The sequence below is a fragment of the Dromaius novaehollandiae genome, chromosome 15 (assembly GCF_036370855.1).
Source record: "Dromaius novaehollandiae isolate bDroNov1 chromosome 15, bDroNov1.hap1, whole genome shotgun sequence".
Classification (NCBI taxonomy): Eukaryota; Metazoa; Chordata; class Aves; order Casuariiformes; family Dromaiidae; genus Dromaius; species Dromaius novaehollandiae.
In genome coordinates, this window is record NC_088112.1 from 550,405 (window position 1) to 566,494 (window position 16,090).

Genomic DNA, 16,090 nt, shown 5'->3' on the forward strand with positions numbered 1-16,090 from the left:
TGGCTGTTAGAATCAGATATCCAGAGCTTGTTTGCACACATGCACAGAAGAATAATGTGGTTAAAATGAAATGGAAAGCGTGAGCTAGCCAAATACGAGCCTGCAATTCAAAAACAGAATCCTTGAGAGTGGTATTATTGCTCGACTAGCCATTCTCTGCAATAACCCTAGCCACTAATTTTAGCTCAAAGCATTTCTGCAGTTTCTTAAGGGAGGCTATATGGCAGCTGCCTCTGGTGGGCTCCGGGACATGGGGATACCTCCTACCTGGCTGCTGGGGCTCAGCCTGGTGTGCCTGGGACCCCGAGGTCTCTCCGTTCCAGGCTGATAGATGTGGCTCCTGCTCTCCCATTTGCAGGTCCAACAAGTAGTGAGGCTGAGTGTGTAATCTCAGACACACATACACATGACACTAACACGCAGATGACACTAACATGTAGCTGTAGCCAGCTACACAGACTGCCACAGACAAGGTGATGCCTTCAACAATACCTACTTAAAACCCTAAGAGAACCCACATAAAACATAAGTATAGATAGCCAAGTCCCCTTCTTCCTCTATGGCTAGCAAAGATTGAAGGCCACTGGTGAATGCACACACGCTCTCACTCTCTAGTTCACAAACACATGCATATTTTTGGGTCTCTCAAATGTCAGTATGGATCCTCTGTCCATTTGATATCCCTGCCCAGATCCTGAGACCCCTTATCCACCATACAGGCCTCCTAGTTGCTTGCTAGTCCCTCCCAATGGTCTCTAATGAGCAGATACACACAGTCACCCCACAAGCATTCCCACACTCACAGATGCCTCAAATATCAGCGAGGGCCCTCTGCCTGTCCAATATCCCTGTCTGGTCCCTGGATGTCTGACTCACTGGCTAGTCCAGCTTGAGGTTTGCTAGCAAATTACACACACACACACCCTCAGGTTAGGGGAGAATATAAACACTCTGGCCCCTTCCCAGGAGCTGTTGCCCAGGCACACGGGTACTACAACTCCTGGTCCAGCTCCAGATGCTGCCATTGAGACTCCCACTTGCTCTAGTTGCTCACACAGCAGACACAGGAGCCATAATTACCTGAGATCTGACTCCGGTTGCTGGCCCCGAATTCACTCATGCTGGTCCCCCCAGTAGCTGGCACTCCTGACACAAGGCCCCATAACCCTGTGGTCCCAACAACTACTGATGCTGGAACTCTCTCTCACTTTAGTTTCTGGCAGCACAGGCACAGGGGCCACCACTGCCTAAGGTCTAACTTCAGTTGCTGGCCCCAAATTCACTCACTCTTGCCTCTCCAGCTGTTGGCATCTAGACCTTATAGAACTCACACATGGATTACAAATGAGAAAATGAGATTACACAGAAAGATAGTTAAGAAAGCATTTGATAAGAGGAGTGCAATGATCAGGTGCAGGGCTCAATCAGACAAGCGTACTGGCAGGCCCCTGTTTACATGTGACTAGCCTTTTTTATACCCCCTCCTCTCTATTCCCCCCTTCTTATTCCTCCCTGATTCCCCTCTATCAAATATTTCTTAGTAAGTTTAGCACAGTCCCGTAAGACTCCCCATGAACAATCCAAAATCTTCATGTCTGCCTTCTTATTAGTTACAAAGTTGGCCATATCCAAAACTGTAATTTCTTAATGGGCTATCGATTAGTATCTGGAGACTTTTGGTCTTTATTATTGTCTCTGTTATCCCTTTGTCGATCAGGTTGGTGTCTCTGGGTGTTCCATTTATCACTTCACCCTTTGCTTATTGACTTATTTGCTCTGAAAAATGCCCTTGATCATATAACCTTAATGAAGCAGATGCTCTCATGGTCCACACACCCTTACACAATCTGCCTGTAATTATATGTACCTGCCATTGGTAGATTACTTAACAAACAATGGAATGGACTGATAACAGCATAGAATAAAGCATGGGTTTGGGTCTTATCAAAGAGCTGCAGATGAAGAAGGAAGAAAAGGGGTTGTAAGGTATGTAAATTCATCTACTGCATCCAAGTTTCTGGAGATATTTACCTAGCTGCCGAGTATATGTCACACAGTAGAATTTACATTTCTAAGTTATATATCCTTATTTTCAAAATCTCAGTATCTGGGGCAGACCTGGAGAATGAAAGAACTAAAATGCAATGTTATGATTGTTGGGGGATTGAGGGGAGGATGTTGCAACAAAAAACTTTAATAATATTCTAGTTTTCCTGAAAATGAATGTTATTTCTTATGGCTCCTGGTCAACATGTATTCAGACGATATTAAAGGGAACTGCAGAGAGAAGCAGCCAAAGTATCATTTCTTTATTGTAGAGAACAATGTTTAAAATGCATCATTTTCAATATAACAATATAGTTGCAGATTTTAAATACAGCATTCCCAAGGAAATAGCAATAATAATATTAAAAATGTCTAAGAATTTTATATTAATATGGAGAATATGAATAGCATTGTACTACTTATAAAAGCTTCTTTACCACGCTGAAAACTAATTTTTCTAAGTACTAATTTTATTTTCTAGGGACTGTTTTATTTCTGCTCTTACTATCTATTCATTCCTCTGGCTGTTCGATTTTTATGAATGAGGTACGGGTGGGGCAATAGGAGATACCTGGAGGATATGAGATGTGAGGAGCTGCAATAGATTTACACTGTTCTTCTACAAGAAAGCTTTTTCAAAATATTTTTCCTCTTTTGGCTTATCCCTAAATCATGTGAAAGTGTTTTGATATGCCAGTGTAATGTGTACATATGGGAATAACTAAAGACACTAATTTAACACTGATTTAAAAGGTTAAATGTTCTTAACCAAATGAAAAATGCCATTACTGCTGCCAGTATATCTTCATCTGGATGCTGAGTGTTAGTTTGAATTAGTTTTATTGCTGCTGTAAAGTTAAACTTTAATCACACAATGTTCTTCACACAAGACGGAGTAGCTGGGTGTGCAGCCCAAACACTTCATCAGTATTTGTTAATGATGGCAACATTCCTAATACTCAATGTCTCTTGGGGTCTTGTCAGAGATGAGCAACTGGTATAGTTACACTTACAGATTACATTGAAAGATCAAACATAGACACCTACACATTAACATGAAAGTGATAAGCAGTCACTGGGAATCTCTCTTACTTCTGTGTCAGTGTCATGTGCCTTACTCTGTTGTTCATCCACGGTATTGGAGTGTAGGAATTTTGTCACAAAAGCAAAAAAAACTCACTAGTTTTACACAGCAATTTAAGGCACTAACTCCATCTACGAACTCTACCTTGTTTCAGTTGCTATATATATGTCAGCATACTGCTCATAGTAGTTACTTCTGCCTTCACTAAACTTTAACATCCATGCAATCACAAGGGTTTATGCTTCCACTCTTTTCTTCTGTTTTACAAATAAGTAACTTACCTTGTTACTTTGTTAGTATATTTTTATAACTAATCAGTAACATCCTTTATAAAACAGGAGTTAGTTTTTGCTTGTTCTAAAGAAAGAAAGCAACCTTGCAAGATTGAAATTTAGGGATTAGTTTGTTTTCTGTTCTGGAGTTTCAGTAAAATGTAAGAATTTCCTTATTTAAATTTGGATGAAAATTCTATTTTGTACATATTTAAAAGAAGTTTGCAGGGAACAAAATAAATTCTTCAATGATTGCCCAGTCATTTAATAATGCAGTAAACTATGTTATTTGAATTATTCTGATTATGAGAATTCTTGCACTTAGTCCATAAGGAGCTGTTTTGTTTTCATCTCTGTATTAGGGGATATGATTTAAAACATAAATAATTTCTAGGGCTTTCAAAACTGATACTTCTGTTTTTCTTACACAATGGTGTTTCTCTGTACCTAGATGGGAAAGAGGAAGTTCAGTGGATTGGAAATAGCACTAATTGTCCTGTTTTGTTTGGTGGTGATCATAGCCTGTGTCTCCATTGCACTTTTGGCAACAGGACAAACTGCACGCAAAAGTACACGTAAGTATTTATCATTGCTTCCATAGAACCAGAAAAATGTTCCTGAGCTTGAATTGTTCAGGTCTGTTTGATAAAATAATCATGCTATGAATCTTCAGAAACTGGTTCCTACCCTTTGGCTCTGATAGGAATAATTTCAATGACTATCAGAATTAGATTTGTCAAGAACATTGAAGTTCAAACAAAAAAAGAGCATAAGCATTTCTCTGTTGTACTTTGCAAAGTCATTGTTTCACTGTGGCGATTGGTGTCATTATTATATTTTTAACATTAACCAAAGGTAAACCATAGTCATGGCTTCTTACAGATAACATGAATAGTGGTAAACGTAAGAAATAAACTTCATGATTCTTCTGGCTCATTAAGGGCCATAAAAAACCTTTTATCCATTCCCCCTAAGCCTGCACTTTCTTTTTCTTCAGTTTGTTTTTTCAACACAGAAAGAATATAAGTTCAATATTTCTGAATATAAAGCATCACTGAGAGAGAGACAAGAAAGGACGGGGACTATTCAGGAGTAAGCCATATTGCATGGAGATAAACTTATAGCCATAAAAACCTGTAATGTTTCCTTCTAATGTTTTGGCACTTCAGAAACCATTTGTCTTACAGATTTGCAACCATTTGCATATGGAGACTGCAGCAGTTCGTAGGTATCAGCAATAGTTTAGCCTGATTTGAATTGATAATAATGGTTACAAAATTTCAAGATAGTGAGGAACAACCTGCAGAAATAGTTAATGATTTTAGAGGTAATCCATATAGTCCTATAATTTAAATACAGATAATAACACATTACTTTATTTCCCTAACAGAATTTGCTCCAGAATGTCCAGCTATAAATTTATCAGAGAGAATTGACTGCATCCCGGATCAAGTGGCATCAAAGGTCTGAACACATTATAGAGAGAATTAGAAAATGGGCTTTATGCCATAAAGGCTCATGTTTAACTACAAAAAAAAGCATCTATATTACATCAGTGGGTTTTTATCCTTTTTCAATCTGTGAATGCCTGATTAAAAATAATTTATTTTATAAGGACAAGCAGAAAAGTAGGACCAAATGCAGGTCTGAATGTTGGGGTAACTGATTTGGATGTAGCTTGGCCTTCTGACTGAGACACCAGTCCTAAGATCTCATCATTTTAATAATAAAGGTATTAACTATTTCTGAATTTGATAATAAAAATGGAAAAACAGTCCATTTAATTCAATATCTGTGAGAAACTATCAGGTTGTGTTGTGTGTTGCTATGTTATGGCCTGGGCAATGTGCCTCGGCAGGGTGACAAAGGCTTTCACCTTGCTTGGACAAAATGTGTCAGAGTGGCGGAGAAGAGCAGTAGCTGCTGTTTGGACCAAGGCCAAGAAGCTGCTGATGGGCCAGGGACAAGCAGGGATGGGACTCAGAAAGGAGGGGAACCAGGAGGACTTGATAGAATTAGTTACAGTTCAAAAGTTCCTGATATGCTGGACTAATATCAAACCCCAAGGAAAGGACCACCCTGCAAGGACACACTGATGGCAAAGAGCAGTTTACAAATGACCTTATGTTTTCATTTTGCTTCTGCCTCATTCTCAGCCTCGTCCTGCCCCAGGCTGACTTTAGGCTATGAAAGACTTTGATATTGCTAAGGAACTCCTTAAAGTAAAGAGGCAGGTAGATCCAACTCACAGCTGTGTCTGACTTGGGGCCCAATTACAGTGCCCTAAATGGAAGTATGATCATTTTCACTGATTAGTGGTTACTAATCAGTGAGATCTCTGGGCAGAGACCAGGGCTGGAGTTAGACAAAGGCAGAGAAGACAGTGGCCCTGCACAGGTTGCCACTGCAGAGGAGTGGTGTACCATAACCCAGCTCTAGCATTGCCCAGCCTGGAGCCCACAAACTCAGGCTGGTTCTCAGGAAAAAGTACAAGCATTAAGCTCAGGTTTTGAGGTCCTGCCTTCCCAGCTTTACTCCTTTCTATTCCCATCACTTCCTATACAGCCATGTCCCAGCTTACCACAATCCTCATGCACAAACACAGTTCAGTTGTGCTTACACTTGTGAGAAATCAGGAAGCAACTTTTGCCCAGGTTACAGAAGACAGAGGTTCAAACCACAGCCATGCATCAGTTCTCTGGAGTGAAAACTGCAGTTTGGAAAATTGTGATTTACCTAAGCTCAAGTTAGTACCTGTTTTGTTTTCATCATTCATCCAAAATATCCTAAAATGCCAGAAAATGAGCTTTTATAAGCAGAATTACTAAGGATAGAAGTGTGGGAAGAAAATAAATATGTATTAACCATTCAAAGGATTGCTGAAGATAGAAATGCTGAGAGTAGGTATTTGTTAACTATTCACTGCTGTGGCTATAGCAAACTTTGATTAGATAATAAGAACGTGCCAATGAAAAATGAACTCCTATGACTAGTGCATGCACTAGTATTTCACTCTACCATTGAAAGGTGGTGTGTTTTTTTTTTTTTTTTCCTAGTAATACCATGTTGACACAGGTTTAACTGTTTGGATTTACATAAAAGCAACAGTATAGTTAAGTATATAGTCAAGCTATTATTTTAATCTTTGGTGCTAAGTTCAATGTTCAGAAGCTATCTCACAGCTTATCCCACCATAAACTATTTACATGTATCTAAGGTTATCTCTAATTCAGCTTTGGCTTTCTCTCATTGACTTTTTTTTGGTATTGCTATCTATTGTGCTGTTTTTATAGCTCACAGGGTGTGGTGAGTTTACATCTTTATCTACAGTGTAGTTTTTATAATACTCTTTCAAATACTCTTTTGGTGAACTCTGCTCCTTTCTCTGTGCTAGGCAAAAAAGATCTTACACTTCTGTTCTGTATGTGCTTCTGTATGCAGCAAGCTTGATATTTCATGTAAATACAAATCTATGGCTTACAGATCTATTAGATCTAACTAGAAGAATAGCACCACATAGTAAACTAACTGCTGAAAATTTTCCAAAGAGTATTCATTAGAAGTAGCTGGAAGACATAAAAATGTATTTATGAAACTAGAAAGGGGATACTTGCACAACCAGGCTTTAGGATAACCTCTGTTGTTCCAGCTATTTTACTTTGCATGGGATATTTAAATAACCATTGGTCTAGCAAAGAATAATGAAAGTGATGAAATAACTCTGTAACTGTGTAGTGAGTATATGCTATGTATGAAGGAAAAGAAGGGAACAGAGATCTAATTTTTACAATATTTAGTCATTAATATGAAAAAGAATTTCAGAGGGAGGGAATAGGTGCTTCTTACTTCTGATTCATTCTGAAATAGCTTATAACCTAGGGAATAAGTAGCTTTTCTGGTGGGAATTGGTAAGGTGGGAAATTAACACAGGTATTTCAGATCCCTAGTAAGTGTACCTATCTGTGAATCCTTACGGAAAAATGAGTCACCAGTATCTCTCCTCCAACCATGGTTTTTGTGTGAAACTTGATCAAAATGACAGGATAAATACGTTCTGATCTGATCACTCCTTGATGGAGGAGAAAGAGATGTATATCTATTTGGTGAACTTGGTTTATCTTGGGTGGTTTTATAGACACTTCTGTGCTCAGTGCTATTGCCACTAAATAACATGTTAACATAGGGTGAATCCCAGGTTATCAGCTCTGCGAGTTCCGTCTCTGTACTTCCCTTTGGCACTTGCATTATTTCTGGTTAGGAATTGGCTTGTCTTTGTTTTGTTCAAAGTTTAACAGAAGTATATGCACTTCTCCTACTGGACTCTGTTGCATAACCCAGGGCCAAGACTATTAGCAATAAGACCCAACTTTGGGACACCTCCAGCTATAATAAGCTGTGGTATATTTTAAAAGAAACGTGACACAAACACCAGCAATATTTTACAACAGAGAGATGAAGAAAGTGATAGTTTCAACAGTTTTCTGTTAGCTAGCAGATGGAGGGAGAGGTGGTGGACTTGGGTAGCTGAGATCATTTATGACATAGCCCTTTGCTCTTAGAGAATTTCCTTATATCACTATTACACTTTGACCTGAGTAATGCATCATTTCTTTAATGACAGAAAATGTGTGGACACGCAAAGAAATGTAATTACCTGAATCTTGCCATTAAATGCAAAATTCATGCAAACAGTGGATGAGTAAGTTAATTTCTAAGAGCAAAGCAAAGGCAATTTGGTTTACTGGACTGCTAAAAAGAAGTGTAAATGTTAGTGCCACTCCACTCAGGCATATGTTTTAAACAACAGATTTAATTGTTTGGGGCTTTTTTAAGTTTATTTATCTCAATTTGAGGTTATGCAGAACTAATCTTAACATTTCCGATGTTTGAACATTAAATTAAAATGATTAATGACACATCAGTGATGCATCAGATGATCAATGCCACATATGTAGATGTTTATAAGCCAGTACCAAAAGTCATTGTTTTGCTTTTAGACACAAAATTATTATTTAAAAAAATAGTAAAAACAACCATAATTTTATCCACTTTTCAGTAAATGACTTTTGTTCAGACTATACTGCATCGATCACAGCTTAAGTGATTCAATAATTTTTTTAAGATTCATTTCTCCTTTGTGGCTTTAAGAAGGAATAAAAGTCCAAAATTCTCTTTTTCTTTTTCAAAACTAAAAAGTTTCTACTTTGAATCCTGAAAACCACTTTTTTTATATATTCTGTGCCACCAAATTGACCTAATAGATTTTTCATAGAATGAGTTGATTTGATTGCAAATATTTTACAGGTTTCTGAAGTTTGAAGTAAAATGCATCTTATGTGTATTTTAATTATTTTAGTATACAAAATTGATTTGTATAAAATCAGCTTACTTGTGCCATTCATGCCTTTGGATCAGAGCCTCTGCAGCCTTCGTGGCTGCTGCTGGAGTCCCCAGAGTGATTCCAGTGTTCCCTGGTGTTTTTTCTCTTCAAACCATGGATACAGAGTGGATGGAGCAGTGCGAACAACTCAGGCAGGTAAGTGGCAGGATAAGCTCCTAGAATTATGTACATTGAACTGTCCATTTCAACACAGTAATACTGAAACATGTATTTTTTCCTAAGGGTTCCAAGCTACATTAACAAGGCTGTCATCACCTTCCCTTTTTGGAAATGATATCAACACTGTCCTCCTCACAGGAGAGTATCAGACACAAAATCGCTTCCGGTTCAAGGTTATTTTTTTATGCTGTTTGAAGGTTCATGGTATATGCAAGATATTTTTTCTGGCTATTACTGTGAAGAAATTAAAAGCTGTGAGGTTATAAGTGCTGGGTTAATTCTCTGCATTGCACTCCCATGATTCCCACTGAAGTGTATCCTTGTACGTCCAAGAGAATACTATGACCAAGAGATAATGTATCTAACCATGCAAACTAAAATTAATGGAAAGACACAGACTGCCATTTTTAAAGCTTTTTAGGAAAGCCTAGATGCACAGTGCCCATTCATTCTCAGTCTTTTCAGGCATGGTCAACTGAAATCCTGCTCTTTTGCTTTGAGGTCAATTTATTGCGACATACATCACTTGGGATTCTGGAACAGTGAGGAGATGGAGCTATGGCTACACTCAGCCACTATCACAAGCCATATGATCATGGTTTAATACAATGGGATTTATGTATGAAAAAAATGCCAGTATCTGTGAAAAGATTTGTTTTTATACTATTTACCTTTTTTTCCCCTCTTCATCAGAAAATATTTTGGGATCAAATGTATTTATTACTTTTATTTATGTTCTGGCCATATCTCAATCATTTTGTCAGAAAGCTTTAGCACTTCCAAAGCCTTCTGTTCAGCAGTCTGTGTATGATGAATATGCTATCCCCGTGGATTCTGGGCCTAAGTAGGACTTTTCTGTGAGAGAAACTCATGTTATTGTAGGTTTATACTTGGGCAGGGCATACAGAGCAAGGAAAAGGCAGAGTCAAGTATAAATAGGGAAGTAGCTGAAACTGGGTGGTGAAAGTGGGAAGAGAGTAGTAATGAAGGCAGAGGAAGAAGACTGGGACAGGGATGGAAATATGCAGTGGAGTAGAAAACTGGGACTGGTGCTGGAAGCAGGGCTGCCACAAGCAGGACTGCTTTTTAGGAAACCTGAAAGGCAAGCTGGGTTTGGCTATGCATAGCCAATGTCTGAACATGGAGAAAGATTAAAAATGAGGTACTGAAGAAGGGCTATGAAATGACTGAGAATACAATTGTGCAGAATTCTGAATGATAGACAAGTTCATGTGAAAAACACTCTCAGATCAGCAATAAGGGAAATATCGTAATATATATAAACAAAGACCCTGGGTAAGTTTACACAGTTTTCCTTCTGCCATTTATTGACTTTTATCATATATTATCTTAATGCTGTTTTGACAATGAGTGTTTTTGCTAAGCCAGAAATATATGGTAATGCTGGAAAATGCTAGAATTAGACATAAGTTGTTAAAAACCTAATACTTTTGTTGTTTAAATGTGTGCAGATCACTGATCCTAAAACACAAAGATTTGAAGTCCCCCATGAGCATGTAGGACCTTTCAGTGGTTCTGCAGCCTCCAACTTAAAGTATAAAGTTGAAGTTAATCAGAATCCCTTTGGCATCACAGTGACCAGAATAAGCAATGGAAGAGTTCTGTAAGTAACTACTGTGTTTTTTATGAATAATGCTGGTGGCATTTGTTTTCTCCGAAAGTCTGTGTTGCAACATAAGTAATACATGTCCAAGTTGGCACGTATTAGGTGCCCTCTTGGACGTGTAAGCTACTTCTCTTCTTTTGACTGATAAACTTTCTGAAAGGACTCTTGTGATGTCTTTCAACATAAATTTTGTGATCTGAAGAGCTCTGTCTGAAATGTTCTAGATCTAGCCAAATTGGCTCTGTTCCTTCTTTTCCCCAGATACTAGGGAAATCTTCACAATACTTTTTTCCGTCAATTCTGGGCCTCTTTATTATGAGAAGAAGTCCTTCCCAGTGCTGAAAATGATATGTGAACACTTCTGTTTGCACCTTTAGTATCCTGTTTGTCACAATACTCCTGCAATTCTGACTCACGGAAATCAGATTGCTGTTTAGACATATGATACAAGAATATTTGATACAAGCCAGTGCTAAGCCAGTCACACAAAAATGTAAATGAAGTACTTACATATTGAATGATTTCAGTCCATTTATTTTCTAAAAACTAAATAAATAACACAGACCTAAACTAACAACCTAGCTCTAAGACTCATTAAAAGGGGAAAGTGTCATGAGTAACATACTCACTAAATCAATCTAATTATTACCTGTCAGACTACTAGGATGAGTTGGATTGTTATCAACTCTTCAAGTTTAATTAACAGGAATTACTTTTGTGCTGTTATTAGTATTACTATCTTAAAAGCTTCTATAATTATTGATTTACAGTTACAAAGTGCACAATAGATGGACTTAGTATTTAGTATTCCATGACTGATTTAATAGGTGTATGGAGGGGAGGGTGAGTAAAATAGTTCAATAGGATCAGTTTGGAACAGTCCTCTGATTGTTTCTCTTTCCTAAGGAAAATTCCTTGGGCTTTCATTTAATATGATAAAAATGGCTGCATTTTATATCTTTAAAGAAAAAAAAAATCACACTAATGCTTGACTCTGTCCATTTCTGGACTCTATCCATTTCTGAAATGGAAATGATCAAAATTGTAAGAGAAAAAAAGCAAACACTGGTAAGTTTATAATTAATGAAATTAAATCCTTCAATAGATCAGAACTTTCTTTTCCTCTCTCATTTGTCATTTCATAGGAAAAAAAAATGTAAACTTCAACTCTGCTTCTTTTTTATGTTAAAAAAGAAAGAAAGAAAAAAAAAAGGAACATTCCTAGGGTTTCTTACTCAGAACAATATATTATGCAGAGCTAAACAAAGAGGAGAGCAAATTAATCAGTCAGACCTTCCCCTTGCAGCAGACTGCCTCTTGTTGCATCCTTCCGCTGTACCTTGTAGGTGAGGGAATCAGACTCTCACTGCAGCTCAGCTTCAACACCACTCAAATTTCCCTGCTCTTTCTCAAATCTTTTTTGTAGAAAGAACAAATGAAATCAGGTTTTTCTTAAATATTTAAAACTCTCCAAATTCTTGTTCAGAAGACTAATAGTTTGTCAGTAATGGAAAGGATTGGAGAAAGGTATAAAATTATCATCATAGGCTTGTTCTGTTTATGCAGATACGTAAGTGTCTATCTTCCATATCAATAACTTTGTGTTCCTTAAGAACCTTCTCAGTTGCTTTGTACAAAATTTACTACTCGAAATGCAGTAGCCATCAAATGAGACTTGAACCATTTAAATACTGAGAATTATATTATCACTTCAATCTACCCCAAATGAAAGATACTCTTAATTTGTTCCTTGGTTTGCTCCAGGACAGAGAAACCACCTGGTATGTAGCCACAGTTTCCTCTTCCTGGTGGTTCCCCTGTACTGACTGGCCTAGCAGGACTCAGAAGCAAGGACTGGGCTTGTTCATTTTCCCTGGTGACTACAACCTGCAGCTGATTTGAGAAATTTGGTAAAAAGTGGACTATTCAGTGCCACTCACTGAAATTTTCCATCTGCCCAGTATGTGGCCACCCAAAGAACCGATTCAGTATTCAGTGCAAAAGATACAGGATAGGAAGCTTTGGTGGAAAAATTTAGTAGAATATAGATTGGCCACTTGTACAGGGATTTTCTATATCATCAATAGGCACTGCACATATCATTGTCTGTGTGAGGTTTGCTCTGCTCTAGCTTATCACTGTCTCCCTCCACCTCCTTCTCCTCAGCCTGTCAGCTGTATCAAAATCTGAATCTGCTGTCCAGCACTGTTTCTGTCCTGCACTACTTGTCCTGCACTAATTGTTTCTACTAGGGAGTAGAAACAATTTATGTTTTTGCAGATGTTACTATTAATCCTGCAGTAATCATTCCCTCAGAGAAAACAGCAGGGAGAGCTACTTAAATATTCAGGGCTGAGAAGAGCAAATGTGACCTGCAGTACATGATGTCTTGGTCTTTGAACTTCCTTGGCTACATTTAGAGCCATCCCTCATTTCTGCAATTCTTTTGCACTAACGTAAATTTAAAAATTGGGCTTATTCTGTTCTTACCCGCACAGGAGGGTAAACAGGAATTAAAGGTGGGCTGTTCTTTCTGCTCAGTTTTGCTCAAACCTACTGACTGTAACATTCACACAGGGAACGATATTCTCAAAGCCCAGTTGGTTTTGATCAAGACAAAGTATGATGTCCTGTGCATAGAGCTTGTGGCAAAGCTACTAGTGACACAAGACTCAAAAGCTTTCTTCAGTAATGGCTTTGTTTCTTTGTGTTGAGCAAACACTACCTTTGTACTATTGTATATAACCTTCATCAGGTAACTTTGTGCAGGTGGTTTCCAGTCAGTGCTGAAGTAACTTTTTTATTGTTTAATCAGTTTTGATACTAACATAGGACCACTGCAGTATGCTGACCAGTATTTACAGCTGTCAATCAAACTACCTAGCAGCAACATTTATGGTGTGGGAGAACATGTTCATAAGCAATACCGGCATGATGTCTACTGGAAAACATGGCCCATGTTCAGCAGGGATATTGCCCCTTCTGGAGTAAGGACTTATTTTATTATGCTCTATTCTTTGCAGATGAATTCTGGAACCCAAACACACGCAGTAGCTACTTTAATAATACACACTGAGTTTTTCTCTGAAGACTTGCCAGGCACTGCATGTGATTACTGAATGTCAGGTGTTACTGAATAAAGTTACCTGCAGAATATCTTTTTATAAATATTTTCATATTTGTGTTTATGTGAAGTATTGCCAATCAGCTCATCGTATTAATGTATGACAATCTTCAGTTTCTACTAATAAACAGAATAAATAACTGTGTCCAAATACATTGCATTGTCGAAAACATTACATGTCTCATGTATAATCAACCTTATGGGGCAAGGAATAAATATAGATCTGGAAGGAAGGAATGTTTGCTAATAAGACTGTTTTTATGTTTACTTTTATAGTAGTCCCTAAAATAATTTATTTATAACTGTATCAGTTCAACCTTTATTAAACAACATTTTTCATATTATCTTAGTTTAATGCAGCACCAATCCATATTCTTATCTTTGAGTGAGCACCGAGTGTTTTGCTGAAACAGAAGTTATGCTAACAAGATTTAGGGGAGAGCTCACTGTTCATAATTAATGTTTTGAAATAAGTTACCTTCACAACTTTGAGACATCTTCTATGGGATTTTTCCCTGAGAAAGGCTTGCAACATTGGGTTGATGTATAGTCAGATGAAGGCTCTCTGAATGAGTTCACTGGAGAGGAAAGTGTGTCAGTATTGGTCATCATTATGGGCTAGATTGTTAAAGGCAATAAGGTGTCTAAAGATGCAGACAGATACCAAAGTGAGACAGTTGATGAAATTTGTATGTTTTTAAGCCTAAATGTCTGTCCACCATCCTTCAATGGCTACCCAGTAGAGACCGCAGAAAGAAAGGTCCCAGCAAAGAGAAAAAACAATAGTAGTAATATACAAGAGAAACAAGGTCCTCCTATTTATATGTTAGATATAAAATACTGTATCACTTAAAGATTTATGACATACATTGTTTACTTGATGTGCATATTTATTACTCAGAAATAGCACTGTAATATATGCAGACTTCCCCAAAGTTGTGTTATCAATGTATTTTAAGCAACTTACAGAAATTCACATAAAGGAGAGATATTTTTGAAATAAAAAACAAAACTGAGGAAAGTTTTGGTAATTTCAGTAACTTGTTATATTTTGAGAAGTTTAACTTTGCATACAATATATTTGGGACACCATGGAGTATATACAGTTACTAGGTTGTAAATAGCTTGCTTTTCTTTTTTTCTTTTAAGAACATGGATAACTTATATGGTGTTCAAACTTTTTTCTTGTGTGTGGAGGACAACACTGGAGCCTCTCTCGGTGTTTTCTTAATGAATAGCAATGCCATGGGTAAGAAAGCTTTCTCCGTAGCGCTAAGTATTGCAGTTAAATACCTTTTTAAATGGTCAGCAGGACTATTACACTGTGATCAGATTGAGTTGATGTAAATGTCTTCTTTAAAATAAAGTCACAGGTAGAATTTTATACAAAGTTGTCTTAAATATGTGATGGCATTCATTGTTACAAGCATTTACTAGTGTTTAGCATCAGCAATGTAAACAAAGTTATCAGTGCTATCGTATTGGAAACACTAGTGTCATACACCTGAATAGGGCTTATCTGAAGCGTATACAATTTTGATCAGGTTCATGGAAGGTTCAGTATAGGATATGAGAATCTTTTATAGTGAGCAGCACTTGAAAATATATTACCTTAATTTTCCTTAGATAAGTATACATATTTGTATGCTTAACAGAAATATTCAAGTCTCTTGAGACTGGAAAGTTGTACAGAAAATTTAATGAGAAGGAGCTGTGTCACTGGATTTAATTTCTCTTTGTGGCATGTAAAAGAATGTAAATATGGATATTAAGAAAAAAATCTGAATACCTTTTACCTTCATTGCAAGTTTGAATAATCATTTTGAGTTTCCTTGAGTATTTTTGTTTTACATTTTCTCCTACACAAGTTCTCTTATCTTTCATATCAGTGCGACAGTTATTTTAGATTTAGTTAATATTCAAAAATGATTTGTGCATTCTTTACTGACAGAGTTTGCCCTGCAGCCTGCTCCAGCAGTAACTTACAGAACAATTGGTGGAATTCTTGATTTTTATGTCTTCTTGGGAGACACTCCAGAGCAAGTAGTCCAGGAGTATCTGAACGTATGTTTCTGAACAATGGGTTGCCCGTAGAGGTTGTAGATTCTTTGTCCTTCAAGATACTCAAAACCTGACTGCACACAGTCCTAGACAACCTGCTCTAGCTGGCCCTGCTTCAGCAGCGGAATTGGGCTAGAGAGGCAGAGGTGCCTTCCAACCTCAAAAATCCTATGATTCATGGATTTATCTAGAGAGGTTATGCATTTAGCAGATTTTTTGGGAGGGGGGTTATGTGCTTGTGGATCTTTTTCATTCTTTCTTTCTTCTCTTTACACTACCCTGTATTGTCACTATTTTATTAATCTAAAAATAACTC

General features: G+C 37.4%; 1 protein-coding gene across 1 annotated transcript in view; it reads left to right on the plus strand.

Moving 5' to 3' along the window:
• Window positions 1-1,906: 1,906 nt before the first annotated feature.
• The window catches only part of LOC112986300 (maltase-glucoamylase-like), a 56,224-nt gene continuing 42,040 nt past the window's right edge, over window positions 1,907-16,090 (plus strand). The window contains exons 1-9 of the mRNA XM_026105504.2: window positions 1,907-1,986; window positions 3,854-3,977; window positions 4,793-4,866; window positions 8,818-8,938; window positions 9,026-9,135; window positions 10,435-10,586; window positions 13,405-13,576; window positions 14,863-14,962; window positions 15,665-15,777. Coding sequence (XP_025961289.1) covers window positions 3,854-3,977; window positions 4,793-4,866; window positions 8,818-8,938; window positions 9,026-9,135; window positions 10,435-10,586; window positions 13,405-13,576; window positions 14,863-14,962; window positions 15,665-15,777 — 966 coding nt within the window. The 5' untranslated portion in view covers window positions 1,907-1,986. The remainder of the gene's footprint in view (window positions 1,987-3,853; window positions 3,978-4,792; window positions 4,867-8,817; window positions 8,939-9,025; window positions 9,136-10,434; window positions 10,587-13,404; window positions 13,577-14,862; window positions 14,963-15,664; window positions 15,778-16,090) is intronic.